The sequence below is a fragment of the Oreochromis niloticus genome, linkage group LG17 (genome assembly GCF_001858045.2).
Source record: "Oreochromis niloticus isolate F11D_XX linkage group LG17, O_niloticus_UMD_NMBU, whole genome shotgun sequence".
Classification (NCBI taxonomy): Eukaryota; Metazoa; Chordata; class Actinopteri; order Cichliformes; family Cichlidae; genus Oreochromis; species Oreochromis niloticus.
The window spans coordinates 7,036,942-7,053,648 of NC_031981.2; the positions used below are offsets into that span (position 1 = coordinate 7,036,942).

General features: G+C 42.6%; 1 protein-coding gene across 1 annotated transcript; it reads left to right on the plus strand.

Annotated features, from left to right (window-relative positions):
* Window positions 1–463: 463 nt before the first annotated feature.
* Window positions 464–16,470, plus strand: lrrn3b (leucine rich repeat neuronal 3b). Its single transcript, XM_005455581.4, has 2 exons — window positions 464–865; window positions 12,751–16,470. Exon 2 carries the CDS (start codon window positions 13,156–13,158, stop codon window positions 15,283–15,285), a length of 2,130 nt encoding a protein of 709 aa, XP_005455638.1. The 5' UTR covers window positions 464–865; window positions 12,751–13,155; the 3' UTR covers window positions 15,286–16,470.
* The last annotated feature ends 237 nt before the right edge of the window (window positions 16,471–16,707 follow it).

Consider the following 16,707-nt stretch of genomic DNA (forward strand, 5'->3'; position numbering starts at 1 on the left):
CAGCACCTTGCCTGGACCTTGAGTGGTGTTTACTACCAGACACAAAAATACAGTAGCTATAACTTCAAAAATTATTGCCATTAAATTTGAGTTGTCACTGGAGGATAGATATGAGTGTAGTGGACCTCATGTACTTGATCAGTCACAGCACAATCATGAGATTTTCATTTGATTTCAGGGATCTTTACAAGGACTACAAACTATCTTAAACGGATGTCGTTAGGTGGCCTTATTTTGAAATAATGTGCCTTTGCTGTTTTAAACAGCACTTCAGCTCTCATCGCTGGCCTGCGTGACTCGTTAATTTGGATATTTTTTGCAGCGTGCTTCACCTCTAACAGAAAAAGACAGAGACGAGAACAGGCTTCTGGGAGATGACTGACGGCTGCTGTCGGCCAACCAGAGCAGGGATGCTGCGCGCACCTCGCCTGTTTCTCTGACGCTATTGGCTCCTCTCTGGAGAGTCGGGGGTTTGTTCTAATATTAATGACTGCCGAGGAGACGGCGGCGCATCTATGTGGTCCGCCTGACACTTGATCGAGGGGGAGAGATGCGTTCGTAACAGCCGCTGTTAAGACGAAGGGAAGGGAAGGAAGGGAAGGGCACGAGGATCACACGAATCTTTCTCCGTTCCTTCGCCACACTGCTTTTGGACTTTGCCGTTTCGCCTCATGCAGAAACCCGTGCGTTTTCCCGAGGAAGAGAGCTCACAACTGATTCCTCATCAGCTGCGTGAGAACAAGAAGACCACACATTGTTGACTGGCTTTATGTTGCGCGCTGGGGCTCTCTCCCGTCATCGGAGGGGCGCACTTGATGGGAATACAGACACAAAACTGCTTTGTATCCGAGGGTGATGAAACCCGGTAAGTTTACTCTGTTTGCTGCTCTAATTTCTATTTGTCATTTTCGTCCGTGTCGCGCGATTGCGTCTGCGCAACGGCTCACAAGTTCACGAAAAAAAAAACGAACGAAATTGAGCGATTCCTGTGTTTTTTGTCGCACACACAGAGGAAAAAATACACATCAGGTTGCTTCCTAAATGTCAGTCACTCATGTGCCGATTGCAGAAATTAGGGACAAATACTACTGGATAACGAATCTTGTGACTGGCCTCGAACCCCCGTTTGGATGTAGAGACGCGCTTTTGCGCAACTATGCAGGATGCGCCTTTTAACCGGACCGGATTTTGGCTGTGTTTGGATTAAGAAGGAAAATCAGTTAAAGACAAGAAAAAGACAAGCCCCCGTGTTTGTGAGTGTGTGTGTGCGGGTACGATTCTATGTTTGTGTGTTGGTGGATGGAGTGATTGGCTGGCAGCTTCATGTCCTCGGGTGCTGCTTAGTGAGCACACACCAGACACGTCTCTAAGAAACCCACAGAATGTCTCCCCCTCCTCCTCCCCCCACTCTCCCCCTCTCTGTTAAACCTTCCTGTTGCAAACACAGAAGTCGATACCCACACATGCCATGAGAGTACACGTCCACTGGCTTTATTTTTCACCCCACGCTCCTCAAAGGCTGATTGCTTCCTCCGCGGCCGTGCCAGACATCGGATCCAGGGCTTTTACTTTGTGATTAACGCATCTGCCGGAAAGCATCTTCTTGCGCATTCACCATCACCATCATCATCCCTTCACCTGCTTGTGCCTGTACACCCACACATCCAGGGATCCGGCTGGAGAAAGAGAGGTGGCATTCACTAATCCCTTAACTGTATTGGGGCGTCTTTCCCTACCCTCTCTCTCTCTCTCCACCTCAAAATTCTGCGCCTCACAGCTTCTCCTCTCTGTCCAAAATGTATTCCACTCAGCAGATCTATTATTCCTGAATAATTTGGATAAACAGATAATGGCCGATAATGACGAATGTGGATTTTCACCAAAGCAGGCTATCCAATTCTGATTGCTGTAATCTTCTGTTCAAACGTGTTCTGTGTGCGCACACACGTGTGTGTGTGTGTGTGTGTGTCCGCTTGCTTGTTCCAAGTGATGGATACAATAGATTTTGGCCTCCACAGTGCGAATGAGTCACCCAAAGCAGCTGCTCCATGTGAACCACACAATGAAATGCCACACGAGAGCCATCGTGCCCTCACATCCGACACCATGCCACACTGAGAAAACCTCAGCCCTTCACACTGGAATTATGTGGCTGGCTACCCGCAAAGCCTGTATTATAGCATTCGACCACCAGCGTTTGACAAGCAATCCCCGCAACATATTTATCAAGTGAGTGAGCAGTGGCAGCTGAGATTTAATGTGATGCAAGATAGAGCCGCAAACTTTGTGAAGCTCAAAATCAAGTATAGACTCCTAACATGGCAGCCACTTTGCAGTTTCTCCCCCAAGTAGTGACGAAAGCAGTAAAACAAGCCTGTATTGGTTTTCCTCATTAATTTAGGCACACTTGTTCAAAACAAATCAATATTACATGTCCACCAACAAGTCATACGCTTAAAGTGTGTGGCTTTGCGAATTGCCTATTGATCTGCGTGAGAAGCAGAGGTGGGGTGGGAAAGGTATTGTGCCTGCAGTGGCCTTGTGGAGGCTTTGAGAGCATGATCGGCAGCACGGTGTGGGTGTTCCATATTAATTTCTCTATAGTCAGAGGGCAGCAGGTTGCAGCGAGGTGAGAATTATGTGTGGGTGCCAAATGCTACTATTGGTTTGAAATGGAGTTCAGAAAGCTCGAAGTGTAAGTGCCATCACAATCAAATTCATCTTTTTTTTGTTTTTTCTTTGATGGCGATAACAAGATGCAGAAGTATCCATCAGGGGGCTCCTCAGTGAAATCCATGTAAACATATTCACAAGACGGCTGCAGGGGATCAGCCCGTGCAGCCAAGCATAGATTCTCTGGTAGCATCTCCATTCCCAAACAAACACAGGCACCCGTTAAAATGGAATAAGCAGAGGCAGAGGGCAAAAAGGAACAGTGGGGAAGAGAATGGTGTGCATGTTTGTTTCGGAGCTAGTGGGTGGACTTGAAAGAAACAAAGAAAAAAGAGCTGTGGATCAAAACATGCCACGATGGAAACATCCATGACATTTTACCATTTTCAGTCCGTATCAAAGGTCAAAACAGGATGTGACACTTCCTTTGTATCCACTGACATTTACTTCTTGGATTTGGACTTTTTGGTACTTAGCTTGGGCACATTTCTGGCGGGAGTGGATTTAAGGATTTAGGAGTGCCAGAGCACGGCTTTACCAAAAAAAAGGTGCACTCAAAACCAGACTGTGTGTTAACAGCAAAATGCCAGGCCTATGAGAATCTAGGACTGATGCTCACAATAAAAATCAAAGCTGCTAACCACTAATTAAGCTGCTCTTCGGCAGACTCACATCAGAGCGGTACACGTTAGCGACATATGCCCATATTGCAGTTTAAATCTCGAGCAGAGACGAAGGAGGACATCTGAAGGGCCACTGCTGTGCGGTCCATCTGCTGTGCATTCAGACTGATACGTATAGGCCCTTAGCGTGCTGACGGAAATGGTAGTGATGCTGCATCACGAGAGCAAACCCAGCGGAACTGTTGTTGAGCTGCCGGGACCGATGCACGGAAACACAAGCACACATGCTCAGTTGGCTGCGTGAACGTATGTGCCAAAATGAGCACGTATACAGAGAATATCTGCCCGAAGACACGGAGCATTTTGAGAGAACCCTTTATTTGGTCTCTTTGGGCTAAGAAGGAGTAGCTGAGAATGAAAACAGAAAAGAGAAAGCCCATATCAAACCCCATGAAATCATAATAAAGAGGCCCAAGCCAGCGATAAATGTATTTCAGTGGCATATAATGATTGATTCCGTCTTCTGTGGGAACCTATTCCCTGCAGGCTTGTGGCCCCTTGACCAGCCATATATTATTCATATAAATATAGATAGGTGCGCATCTTAGAGGGAGCTCGCATGCCACATTTGCACCTGCAGATTCAATTTGGCTCTGACTTTGAGGGATATGCCGCTGGCTCCATTTCCCCTGCCTTCCCCCTCCACCCCACCCCACACCTTCCTCTTTCATTCTAGCTAGCAGCTATACATGGAACATTATGCAGATTTTTGTCAAGAGTGAGTGCGATTATGTTTGGGGAGAAATGAGTGTTGGAATGTTCGCTACGCCTTTGACCTTATCAGCGGCAGCCTTAAGCTGGATACCTTGGCTTAATTTTAATAGATGCAGCACTATGCGAATTAGACAAGGGGACCTAGCTGTGCTTTTTCACCGTGTGGCGCGTTCTGCATGCATTATGCGAATGAGCCCCTGCGTGTTTGGGTTCTCTTTTTTTTTCTGCGAGGACACAGTCTGCTACGTTACGTGCCGGCAAATGCACAGATCTCTTTTTCTCATGTATTTGCATGTGTTCCTGTCCAATGCGTGCTTTCGCGAGGCAGGTGGGTGCGTTATATAGTGTTCAATAGTCCACCTTGTGTGTGTGTGTGTGTGTTCTCCCTCACTCAGCCCAAGGGCATGTCTTGTCCAGAAAAGAGCTGAAAAACCAGAGATAGGGGGTCCTGTGGTTAATTTGGAACATTGATTCTACATTAAGAGTCGACTTGCCACTGATTCATGGCCATTCAAGTGCAGATGTAAGGGGAAAGGTTTCCATCTGCTCCCCCATGGATGCACACACGTACACACACATATAAGTACAGGAAGCTTCATTATGCATACACACATAGAAGGTTCTCTTTAATGGACTCTCCCTTGCCTTGGAGAAAGTATAATAGTAAATCAATGAGGTGAAGGGCAGAAGGAGGGACAGTTAAGCCTTCTGGAGGCCTCCGCCCAATATGGGGCTTAACCAGAATGTATATCAGACTCATTGTGATTGCAAGATGACCGTGCTGCATGTTCACCACAGGTCCAAGTGCTGCATCTCTGAAAAGAAACACATCTTGAAAAGTTGTGTTTATACAGTAGAGCAGCAGTGGATCGATAAACTATAGCTTTCCAATAATGCAAAGTGGCTGCATGTATTAAGTACATAAAACCACAACCTTAGTCTTAACACATCGCTAATATATTTATTACTCGTGTGGGTGACACTTGAGAAATACTGCCTTCTGTAAATAATAAAATTACAGTTAATTAAACTTTAGTAGTCATCTTACACAAAGTCAAGATATTTAATCATCATCAGTAATTTTCTAACTTATTATTTATGCCATTAAGTTCTGTGATAAAAGATATTTAGGAATTCGGTAGTATCTCATTCCCCTGGAGTCAAATGCTGCCATCCAGTTGCTGGCATACCAGAAATGTGTACAAGGTCTTTTATTGGTGGCTCCAAAATGCACTTTGAGAGTGCTCTCACGTCCATCTTGTCATATTTTAACTCAAAATCATGATCATTTCCTAAACCTAATTGTCGTTTGGTTGGATTTAGCTGATAGCTAGTAAGAACAACTGAACAGTGGACACAGCAGGACACGAACTGTGTCTCTGTTATTTGAAACTCAAGTAACACTTGATTACTTAAAACAAGCACTTTAATTTTTTATAACAATCATCTAAATATGGTTTGTAGGAACACTGCATAGTATTTGTGATCATCTCAGAACTGTTTTAAAAAGATCAGTCGCAGCTTTCCATGAAAGCATCCACTAAATTTTCATAGATATTTTACAAACCAAATTTACAAAATGTAAAACATTTTACAAAAGTTCAATCAAGTGTTACCCCTCACACAGTCACAGTTGTTAATTAAAAAATAGGAGCCATATGGTAAGACATGTATGCACAAGACATAGCATGGCAGGGGTGAAGAGTCTTGGGAAGGCAATTAGGCCAAAAGCAGACACTATGCAGGACAGGCATAGAAATATACAGTGAGACACGATGACATGCTGTCATTCTCCACAGCCCAATGGCTGGGCAGATGATGATGCTAACAGACAACATAAGGAGAAAAATTTCTCCATAAGGGCGAGCAGAGAAAAATGTGAGAAGAGCAGGTTTATAAAAAGAGATATTTGGCTTGTATTATCATGAGAAAAAGGGAATGACAGAGTGAACAGAGAAAGAAAAGAGCCCGAGCTGGGGAGAGGGTGACGGGTGAAGAAAGCCTTGCAAGGCTTATTACCAGTGGATCAAAATTCCCAGTGAACCGTTTCTATAATACACAGGCTATTCTCCTGAAAGAGGAGGCAATTCGACTGCGCCCTACTTTCCACTTACGTCTGACCTTTATGTCTTCCACCCAGTTTTACCACAGTAAGTTTAATGTCTACCTCTCAGCAGATGCAATACTGCCTTGTTACCGCTTAAACCGTGCAGGCCTCATAATCATCTCCCCGAGGGCCAATATGCTTCCCACAAAAAGAAAAAAACCTACGTCTTGATCTCGCAAATTTTTCTCCGTCATTCCTGCCGTTGCATGCAGAACTTGTGTTTTGTATAATAAATGATTGCATTTTCTTTCTTAGGTCAACTTGTCTCCACACAGGGCACTGATGAGCACCCAACCTGTGACAAAGCAATCACCTCTATTTCCCCGCTTCGCTAAATCCCATCCAAGCCCTGTGAAGCGAGCGGGAGGATTTATAATAACTCATTTCAATAAACAGAATAAAACAAACAGTTCTGCCCGGCTGTTTGGCTGCCCGATGACTTGAGTCAGGGTTTCCTGAATTAGCGCCGCAGAGCCACTTGGACCACCGCTTTCTGGCCCTCCTGTGCATACTCATTAATTTCAAGTGGTCATATCTCACTGGTCTCTAATCAAACTGTATTTGTGCCATTACTATCCTGCGCAGCCACAGTGTTAGGATAATGTAGGTGGTCTGGTGGGAAAGTAAGCGAGGTGTTGCCAAGATGTGAATGAAAAAGCTTTTCACCTTGACAGCGCGCGAACCTCTTAACCGAAGCCTTGTCCTAATTCGTCCGGTGCCATTTGCAGATTACGGAAATCCCCAAACACTATAAAACATATAAAATTATCTCTATATTATATTTAAAAAACAAAAAACAAAAAAACCCCAGCATTGTCCAGGGCAACAACATGTCAGCGTAAATGTGCAGCATTTTAATGAGGAGAGATTCGAAGGCTTTCAATTGTGTCAAATGTCATTCTAATTAAGAGTGAAATGTGCGGCTAACAAGGTCTAAAGCCATAGCGGTTCATAAAGGTGACGCAATCACGCTGTCATTTCTGAACAGCGTCTTTATTGGAATATGTCAATAACTATAGAAGCTCCTTACTGTAAGTGATGATGCAATAGCTCTGCTATATAAAAGCATCTTAGGCGCCTGCACAGAATTTGTGTGCTTGTCAAACATGCGCAAATGAGACACGCAGGTGAAAAAGTGCACATTGCAAAAAACATTTACACTGAGGTGATGTGGAAACCTGTGATAAAATATATGTATATATATATCAAAATAAATCATGACATACCTGAAGCATGAAGCATGTTTGGGAGCAACTTGCCTGAGGAGATAAGGCTGATTCATTGATGTCCTTTGAAAAGATTCTAAAAACACATTTTTTGGAGCTGTATGTATGTTTGTGTGAAGTCTTTTTTTTAAATTCTTTTTTAAATCACTGCTTGTGTGTCTTGCTTGTTTTTTATCATATTCTGTACTTATTATGTTATTATGTTAAGTTTTTATTGGAGGCTGACTAATATATTAGCGGGTCTGATGTATTGACCCAGTGATGGATACATGGATACATTGCTGGTATTTGTAAGGATTCAGTACACATAATAAATGTTAGGGAAATCTGTTTATTTTTCAAGTGTCTGAAAGAAATAAAATATCACCCGATATATTGGGTTTTTAAAATCACCAAATATCGGTATAAGGATCAGTCTTAAAAATCCTATATAAGTCTCATTTTTTCTCTTACTTAATTCTTACTAAATTACACCGTTAATCAAATTTGTTTTTGTGTAACCTCACAGTTTGGCTTACCAGTCTTATATCTGTTCATATTATTATTAATTATAGTAATTAATTAAGTATAGTTATTAGTATAGTAGTATTGTAGTAGTAGCAATGTTATTGGTATTAAAATTATGGCATACAAATTTATGTGGTACACAGTTTCTTAAAGTACTGCATTCATTAATTTGCAGGAATATTGAAACCTTTGGCTACTAAGAAGCATCGACGGAATGGCTGTGTAAAATTTCAAGACGATCTCGTGTAGTGACAAACCCACAAATAACAGACCACCTGACTCTGCAGCTGTCTTTAGCGCAGCAGAGCTGTATAGCATCTTTCAGGTCATAGCGTATATTTCAGCTGCAGCAGGCAGCTGTTTCCTGCAGCACGTCATCAGCCCAGCATCAAACAGCAGACAGTCAAAGTTCGCATCTGCCTGGTGAATATATCGGAGGATTTAGTTTCTCTTGATTTTTGTGCTTGAACACAAAAGAGCTAAACATTGACTGAATTTCGGACTTGCGTACCTCAGACGGATTGAGGCAAAACCCCAAATTGGGCGATAATGTTTAACCACACGAGCTCAGCCTGTTAATAGGTATCAGATCTTTCATTTAACTGTTATAAGATTATAATGTGTCAGTGTCTCTTCAGGCTTTCACCTAGGAGATGGGGAGCAGTGTTGGTAATGAAACCCAGCGGTGGTAAACAAACCTGTATTTCACCCAGCTAAGGCAGTCTTAAAACGAGGCAGATACAAGCAGCTTGTTTTGCTGCGATACTCCCAGCCAGGATTAACACTGCTGAAAGTGGAAAGCCCATGGGCTACACTGCCAGCCTCCCACTGTAATGGAGCTGCTCCCCCACCACTCTCTTTCTCCTCTGACACCTTGGAACTTGTGCTCCATGAGTGAACACCTTAGCCTGACCTATAAAAGGTCCCCTCAACAAATGTCAAAGCTTTGGCTTAATGCGTTAGCGCAGGTAGACATTAGGTTGCAGGAGATCCCATTACAAGCTTTCCGTGTTCTGTTCTAAGGTGTTGATTTTGTACCTCAGTACTTAGGATTTAGTAAAGCTTTTCCACGCACAGATTACCAGCATCCATCTTTGAATTCAATTTACCCCAGCCATATTAAGCACATTTCTCTATGTCCAGCAGTTACGTAATGCTTTTTCTTGTTTCTTTCTTCTCCTTTTTTTCCATATGAAGACCTTGTTTCTCCCAGTCTTTGACTGGATTTTGACTGGATCAAGCTAAGATTAATATTTCTTGCAACGACAGCATTACAAGGGTCAGTAGAGGTTAATAGCTCAATGCCACAACAGAAACGAAGACGTTTCTCCTCTGGCAAGTCACTTTGTCCTCCACATCTCTTCTTTCCCTTCTCCCTCCACTCACGCTCTGCCTCAATTACCAGTAACTGAGCAGTGGACTGTGGGAATTAGCTCTGTATAGTAGCTGTGTGTGTCTGTGTGTGTGTGGGGGGATGTGGTTCGGTAACTTGACTGGATTTTTACTAATAGGTTTGTACAAGTGGTAGTCATGGTGCAAAGCCTTCAGAATATAGACTGCCTGTTCAGTGGGCTCCGCATTATTCAGTCGCACGATACCAATTTATGTGATCAACTGCCTGTAGATGATTAGGATAGTGCACTTAAAATAATGCAAGTATGGGACAATATTCCAACCTTAAGCGTATTGAAACTCTATTAGGGATGGGCATTTCAAGCAAAAATACTGCTCATATTCACTGGGAGCTATTCGGATATTCCTCAAAGAGCATTTGAGGCTCTGTCGTTGAAAGCTTTACTGTTGTAACATATTCCGTTTGTCCGTTTTCTGCAAGACACACACTGTTGGCCACAACCATATCTAAGATCTGCATTTTTTATGAACCACATGTTGGATTATCATTAATAGAATTTCATCCTCATTAATCAGCAGGGAAATATGTTTTTCTTGCTGGCCTCATCATCATGCACATTGTCCTGTAAAGCCTTCCTAATCCAGTCCTTGATTTTTGATGGAAAAGCAAGCATTAGCGTCCGCCAAACCAAATGAAATCCCTCTCTCAATCTGTCCCTATTTCCAAAACCTCTTTAGTGTCCACGATGTCATCCTCACATCCATCCTCGCCAGAATCTAATGGAGAAGCAGTGTGCTGTGAAAATAGGGCAGCGCTGTGTCTTACAGCACACCAGTTCCCTTTGCAGAAAATATTGATTGAAACATTAATTAGTCCGAGAGTGTTCCCTCTGACGTAACTAGCTGGTAAAACAAATAACAGCAGCCCGTCTTGGAACCACCTGCAGCGAATTCACAATAAAGCTAAGCCATAACACTTAACCTGACCACATTATGCTGCTGGTAATTGTGATTACTAAGGAGGAAAAGCCAGGGCGAGCAGAGGTGAGAACTAAATGCGGTAGGCTGTATTACAAAGTCTGTCCTGTGCTTCCAGGATACGGATCAACTGCATAGCCCACGATGGAGAGGCGGTGCTGAGGGAGAGAGGCTAAGTCCTGTTTATCAGAATTCTCTGGGTGTAGAAGCTTATTAAAGTGCCAGGTGCTTTTGAAAAATAATACCCTCCTTCCCCCCCCACACACACACACACACCACCATCCCCACCTTCTCCCTCTTTCACAACCTTACTGTCTGCCTCCCCGAACCAAACCACGCTCTAGCCAGTGATGGCACACAGGTTGAAGAATGAACCCTTGGCTTGGCTCCACCAGCGGGCAAACTCCAGCATTTCTGCTTCCTTCAGAAGTTCTTATTCATTTATTTATTTATTTATTTCCGCCACCACCACCACATCTCCCCCGTGGCCACCGAGGTGGAAACAGCGAGGGTGATGAAATGAAATCATTTCTCTTCCCTTGTTCTCACTTTCCAGCCGCCGTCACACTTCTCCTCTTGATTCTTTCTATTTCATCCGCTGTCTCTTCTGACTTTTCTCATGATGTGGCGCCTGATCTCATAGGCCCCGAAATATCACAAGCACCATCAAACCCATCTGTTCAGTAAGAGGCAGTCACATATGACAAATTACATGGTACACTTCAACTGTGGAGCTTCTGCCACGTCAGGATGTGATGGAGACACTAATCATACGACGGTACGAGACAGTCCATAAAAAAGATGTGTGAGTCACATGAAGGAGGAAGCATCTAAGCTATAGTTATATATCTACAATGCTTATAAATGGAAATAATAGTACAATAGTCTTTGTTACGTAAGAATATTGAACAAACTTACAGAGACCAAATATTGTTACAGGTGAAATTGTTTGCCTTGTACTGTTTGTTTGAGCTCATACACTTTGAAACAACCTAAATCTGCCTACATTTCCCAGAATTCCATTTTAAGAACATCTGTAAATACCGTATCATTCTTTAGAAGTAGTCAGCGGCACAAACATATGTGTTTTTAACAGTTAAAAAAAAACAACCTGAGAGCAAATATGTTGACCTACAAATGAAGTAAAATATGCACAATAGCCTTGAGCTTTCACTCAAATCAGACTCTTTCTAAAATCAGTGCAATGGATTTTATCCATTGCCTTCAATTTAAGTGTCTCAGAGAAATTAATGGATAATTTACTAGCCTAAAAAAATCCCAGAATAAAATGGAAAGAGAAGTGTGCACCACTTTCTGCTAACAGTACTGTACTGCATTTTAAAGTTCCTGTTGTGCCCATGAGAGTAAATGACCTTAAACTGTCTTGTATGAAGTGTAATGAAAGGGTGAACAAAGGCAGACAATTCAGACAAAGCTAATTGCACTGGGCAGATAATTGAATTTTAATTTTAATTTACAATATTTGCTTCAATTTATTATTCAGACAGGATCATCAAAATTAAAACACTTATTGTGCCATGCCGTGTTTGGTAATGATGTTGTTGTTTTTCTTTTCAGTGCACTCATTTCCTTTATTACAACCCTGTTCATTTATGTACTTATACATGCGGCCGAATGTCAATGAAATGTATTTTTTCAGTTCAGTAAAAACAGAGATATTAAATAAAACTACTAAACAATCGTGACACTCAGCACCGACCTAAAAGATTGTGATCATCCTCAAATTTTCAAATGAAAAAGAACATACATTTAGCTGATGATCTTCAGTCTGTGACTATTTTATCCATTATTCAAATATCCATGTTCAAGACAATACCATAATAATCACTTATTGTCTTCACTTCAGGCACCTGTTAGTAATCTGTGTCCACTGGTAAACTGCATGACCTGTTTTTCCAGAAATGCTAAATCCTATTAGCATACAGATGTGCTGATTGCTAAAAAGATTAATTACGTCAACACATTAATGCATTTTAATTTTCATGGCGGTCGGTTGCTGCGTCTCCTAACAAACAGGTGCAAACTGCATCTAGGTCAGCTGTTTAGTTTGCATTTACAGCCTAACCGTCTCACTCCGTTGTGTATTACTGGCTGCCCATTTACTTGTTGCTATAGTGACTGACATATTCTAGTGTCTTTGAGCAGCTTGCCCTAAAGGGTAACGCTTAAGCCCTAGGATGTCTGCCATTTAAGAATCCTAATGAAGCCTTCTCTTTAACCAATAATAGACTCATACCGTTAGCATCAAGATTTAGTGCTATATAGTAGTGGTACATGTGGTACATCCTCAGAGTGAAGTCTAGAAGGTCAAGCAGATATAAATCCATTGTTCTACGTCTTGAAGGGAGCGTGTATAAATGTCAACATGCATCAGTGTGCCTATAACAAATGTCAATATGTCTAAATCCTTTTCTTATGACATTCTCTGACCATGCCCATTATCTGGTAATACTCACATGTTTCTCTCTGTCTTGTTTGTTTTACGCAGGTAGGAATGGACTGGGCTGTGGATTCTGGAAGCTAGTAAAGACAATCAGCGAGGACGGTTATCTTTAAAGAAAGAAGACTTTTTATGGATACCTATAAAGGTTCTTAATAGAAGTCTTTTGAGGTGTAATATTGGTCCAGGCTTTTTTCCTTTTTCCACCTCCCACCTATTTTTGGCTCACCTGATTGCACCCTTGGCCACAAACCCTGACACCAGCATTGAGTGAATCAAGGGCATCTACATAGGAAGACAATAAAACCCTAGGGAGCCCTGTGGCGGTTGCGGCAGGGCATATGAGTCAGTTGCCACAGCGGCTGCAACAAATGAGTCATTATTTGTGAAGTTAATAGCTCAGACCAATTAATCTACAAGGACCAATTTCTGACTGGAGGAAATCGGTCCAATATGAAGGACTTGTCATTTGTGGATCATCTCTTTGTTGGCTTGGCCATGGCCTCTTTTGTTGTAGCCACTGAGCTGAGGCCTGATTGCCCAAAGCTTTGTGTGTGTGAGATTAGACCCTGGTTTTCCCCTACTTCTGTCTACATGGAGGCGCAGACAGTTGACTGCAATGATTTGGGACTCTTTAGCCTGCCAGAAAAATTACCAGCGGGCACGCAAGTACTGTTACTGCAAACAAACAACGTCGAGAGGATTGACAGACCTTTGGATTACATGCCCAATATCACAGAGATTGATTTATCGCAAAACAATTTATCCTCAATCAGCAACGTCCACCTTGGGAATCTTACTCAGCTGCTCTCCCTTCACTTGGAAGAGAACTGGATACGAGAGCTTCCTGAGCAATGCCTGTCAGAAGTGGCGAACCTTCAGGAGCTCTATATGAATCACAATCTCATCTCTTCTATCGCTCCGCTGGCTCTCCAGGGTCTAAGCAACCTTGTGCGACTCCATCTCAATTCTAACAAGCTGAGTGTCATTAAAAGAGAGTGGTTTGAACCTTTGTCAAATCTGGAGATCCTAATGATTGGTGAAAATCCAGTTCTTTCTATTGATGACATGAACTTCAAACCTCTAAATAACCTCCGCAGTCTTGTTCTTACCAGAATGAACCTGTCCCAGCTTCCTGATGATTCACTGGCTGGTCTTGATAACTTGGAGAGCATCTCTTTCTATGATAATATTTTTCCCGAGGTTCCTCACTCTGCCCTGAGAAATGTCAAGAATCTTAAGTTTTTGGATCTAAACAAAAACCCCATTACTAGGATACAAAGAGGGGACTTTGTGGATATGCTTCATTTGAAAGAACTAGGGATTAACAGCATGCCAGAGCTAGTTTCCATTGATAGCTTTGCCCTCAATAACCTCCCTGAGCTGACCAAAATCGAAGCCACCAACAATCCTAAACTCTCGTATATCCATCCTAATGCTTTCTACAAACTCCCACGACTGGAAACCCTTATGCTAAACGGCAATGCTCTCAGTGCCCTCCACAGGATTACTGTCGAATCTCTTCCAAATCTGAGGGAGGTAAGCATGCACAGTAACCCAATCCGCTGTGACTGCGTAGTCCGCTGGATGAACATGAACAAGACCAACATCCGCTTCATGGAGCCTGACTCACTATACTGCGTAGAGCCTCCGGAGTACGAGGGCCAGCATGTCCGGCAGGTGCACTTCAGGGAGATGATGGAGATTTGCCTGCCACTGATATCACCCGAAAGCATGCCAGGGCACATTAAAGCACAGAGCGGGTGCTCAGTGTCACTTCATTGTCGGGCTTTTGCCGAACCAGAGCCGGACATCTACTGGATCACCCCATCTGGCACCAGGGTCCTGCCTAACACTGTGTCTGACAAGTTCTACATGCACCCAGAGGGAACCTTTGACATTTACGATATAACAGAAAATGAAGCTGGTGTTTACACCTGTGTTGCCCATAATTTGGTCGGTGCTGATCTTAAATCCGTCTCTGTAGAGGTAAACGGATATTTTCCCCAACCTGTCAACGGGTCTCTGAATGTTGAAGTCAAATCAGTGGAGACACACTCCATTCTGGTTTCCTGGAAGGCTGGCCCTGGCACTTTGGCTCCCAACATTAAATGGTACACTGTTTCAGATGCCAACCATCCCACCATGGCTTTTACCACCAGGGTTCCCTCAGATGTCCAGGTGTATAACCTTACCCATCTCAGCCCCGCCACTCACTACAAAGTCTGTGTGGATATCCGCAACATCCACTACAACCATGACACCAAATGTGTCACTGTCACCACTAAGGGATTAGAGTTGGCAGCCAAGGACACAGAAAAATGGGATGCAGCAGTAATCACTGTCTTTGGTGTGCTCCTGGCTGTGATTTCAGTGGCCTGCCTGTTTATTTATGTGTCTCTGAGGAACCACCACCTTTATGGGGATATAAGGAAATGGGACTCTAAAGCTTCGCTGATACCAGTGGAAGCTCCCGGTATGCACTCATCTTTCTTTACAAAGCTGTGGGTTACGGGTAAGGGACTGCCAAGTGGAGTGGAAGTGAAAGCCACAGTCATAAATGTATCTGACAATGCCTTTTAAGAACCACAGCTTTGTAGAGCACCACACACCTACAGCAAATGGACAAGGCCACTGGGCAGGGGTGAACGATGATATACTGTTTTCAAAGGCATACCCATTGCCCGTTCCCAGCTCAGATACACTGGGAGAACTATTACTGGAAGGGGATGGAACGGTTTAAATTGACTACATGCTATCCCAGTTTCAACCCTAGTTGAAGTGGTGGCTTTGTAACCATCAAACCAAGCTAACATCAACAGGAAGGGGTATTTACTGCAAAAAAATTCGATTACAGTACCATTCATACAGAAATGCAGGCAGAGAAAAGGAAGTGGACGTGTTGAAGGTCAGCTCTCTTGTAATTGACTGTTAAATGTGTTCAGAGTTGTGGAACTGTCCGTGTGGTCCCAAGCAATACCGTCTGTGCTTTGTCAAACATCCATAGACGAGTTAGAGATACAGTAATAACACCTGTCTATTATGGGAAGGGAGATTTATTAGAGTAGACAAATAACAGTGACTATGGTGTAAGCCTTTTGATGAAATATACCCCCCCTTTTTCTATTTAAAAACGGATTCTTGATTTTTCATGGAAATATTGTTATATATTCTATTATGTTGATGTAATGACAAATCCTCTGTATGTGAACAATTTAAATGGGTTTTAAATGAAGGCAAGGAGCAGACTACTTTTGATTACAACATCACATTAAGCTTAATGAAATTCAGCGACAAAATGGGTATCTAGAGAGGATATTTGCCAAATGGCTGTTTATGCTTTGTAGTTCTCATTGCAATGGTGACTGGCAAAAACACTGGACTCAAACAAATATATCGAGTTGTTTAAAACTAAAGCGAGTGATGTTTTATCTCCTCAAGAGGTGGTTTGTTAATGCCCTGGTAAGTGCCTACAACAAGAGCTATGTGAGGTAAACGGAGAGGAAACTGAAGAAATTCATCAGCCACAGCAAAACACAGTCATGTCATCATTGCAGTCACAAGCTATTCTCCAGTACTTTTAGTGGAAATACTTTCTCAGTATTTTTAGCATACATATTTTAAGAAAACATTTTGTTGTTGCTTTGGGTGTCAAGTTAAAAAGCCATTTTTATATTACCTGTATTATATGTGATCAATGGGCACAACAGACTAATTAAGAAAAGCGCTAAGAAAAAAAATAAATGTCATTGTTTCTTTTACAAACAATTGCCTACTTTCTCTCATTTTATTCTCATATTTATAACAACAGCAAAAGGGACCTGTTATGCTCATTTTCATCTCTTTTTTTGGGCTCTACTTGAATAACTTTGCATGAGTCACGGTCCCAAATAACCATTATTTGTGTATAAGTAACCCCTAATTTATACACTGGGCCTTGGTGCAAACTGCTGCCTGAAACAAGCCCTTATAGAGCCCTTCCTGTCCCTTAAAGCCAACTTTCCT

Bases quoted from the DNA above. Each gene is read 5' to 3' on its own strand.
- lrrn3b (XM_005455581.4), top strand. From the start codon at position 13,156: ATGAAGGACTTGTCATTTGTGGATCATCTCTTTGTTGGCTTGGCCATG.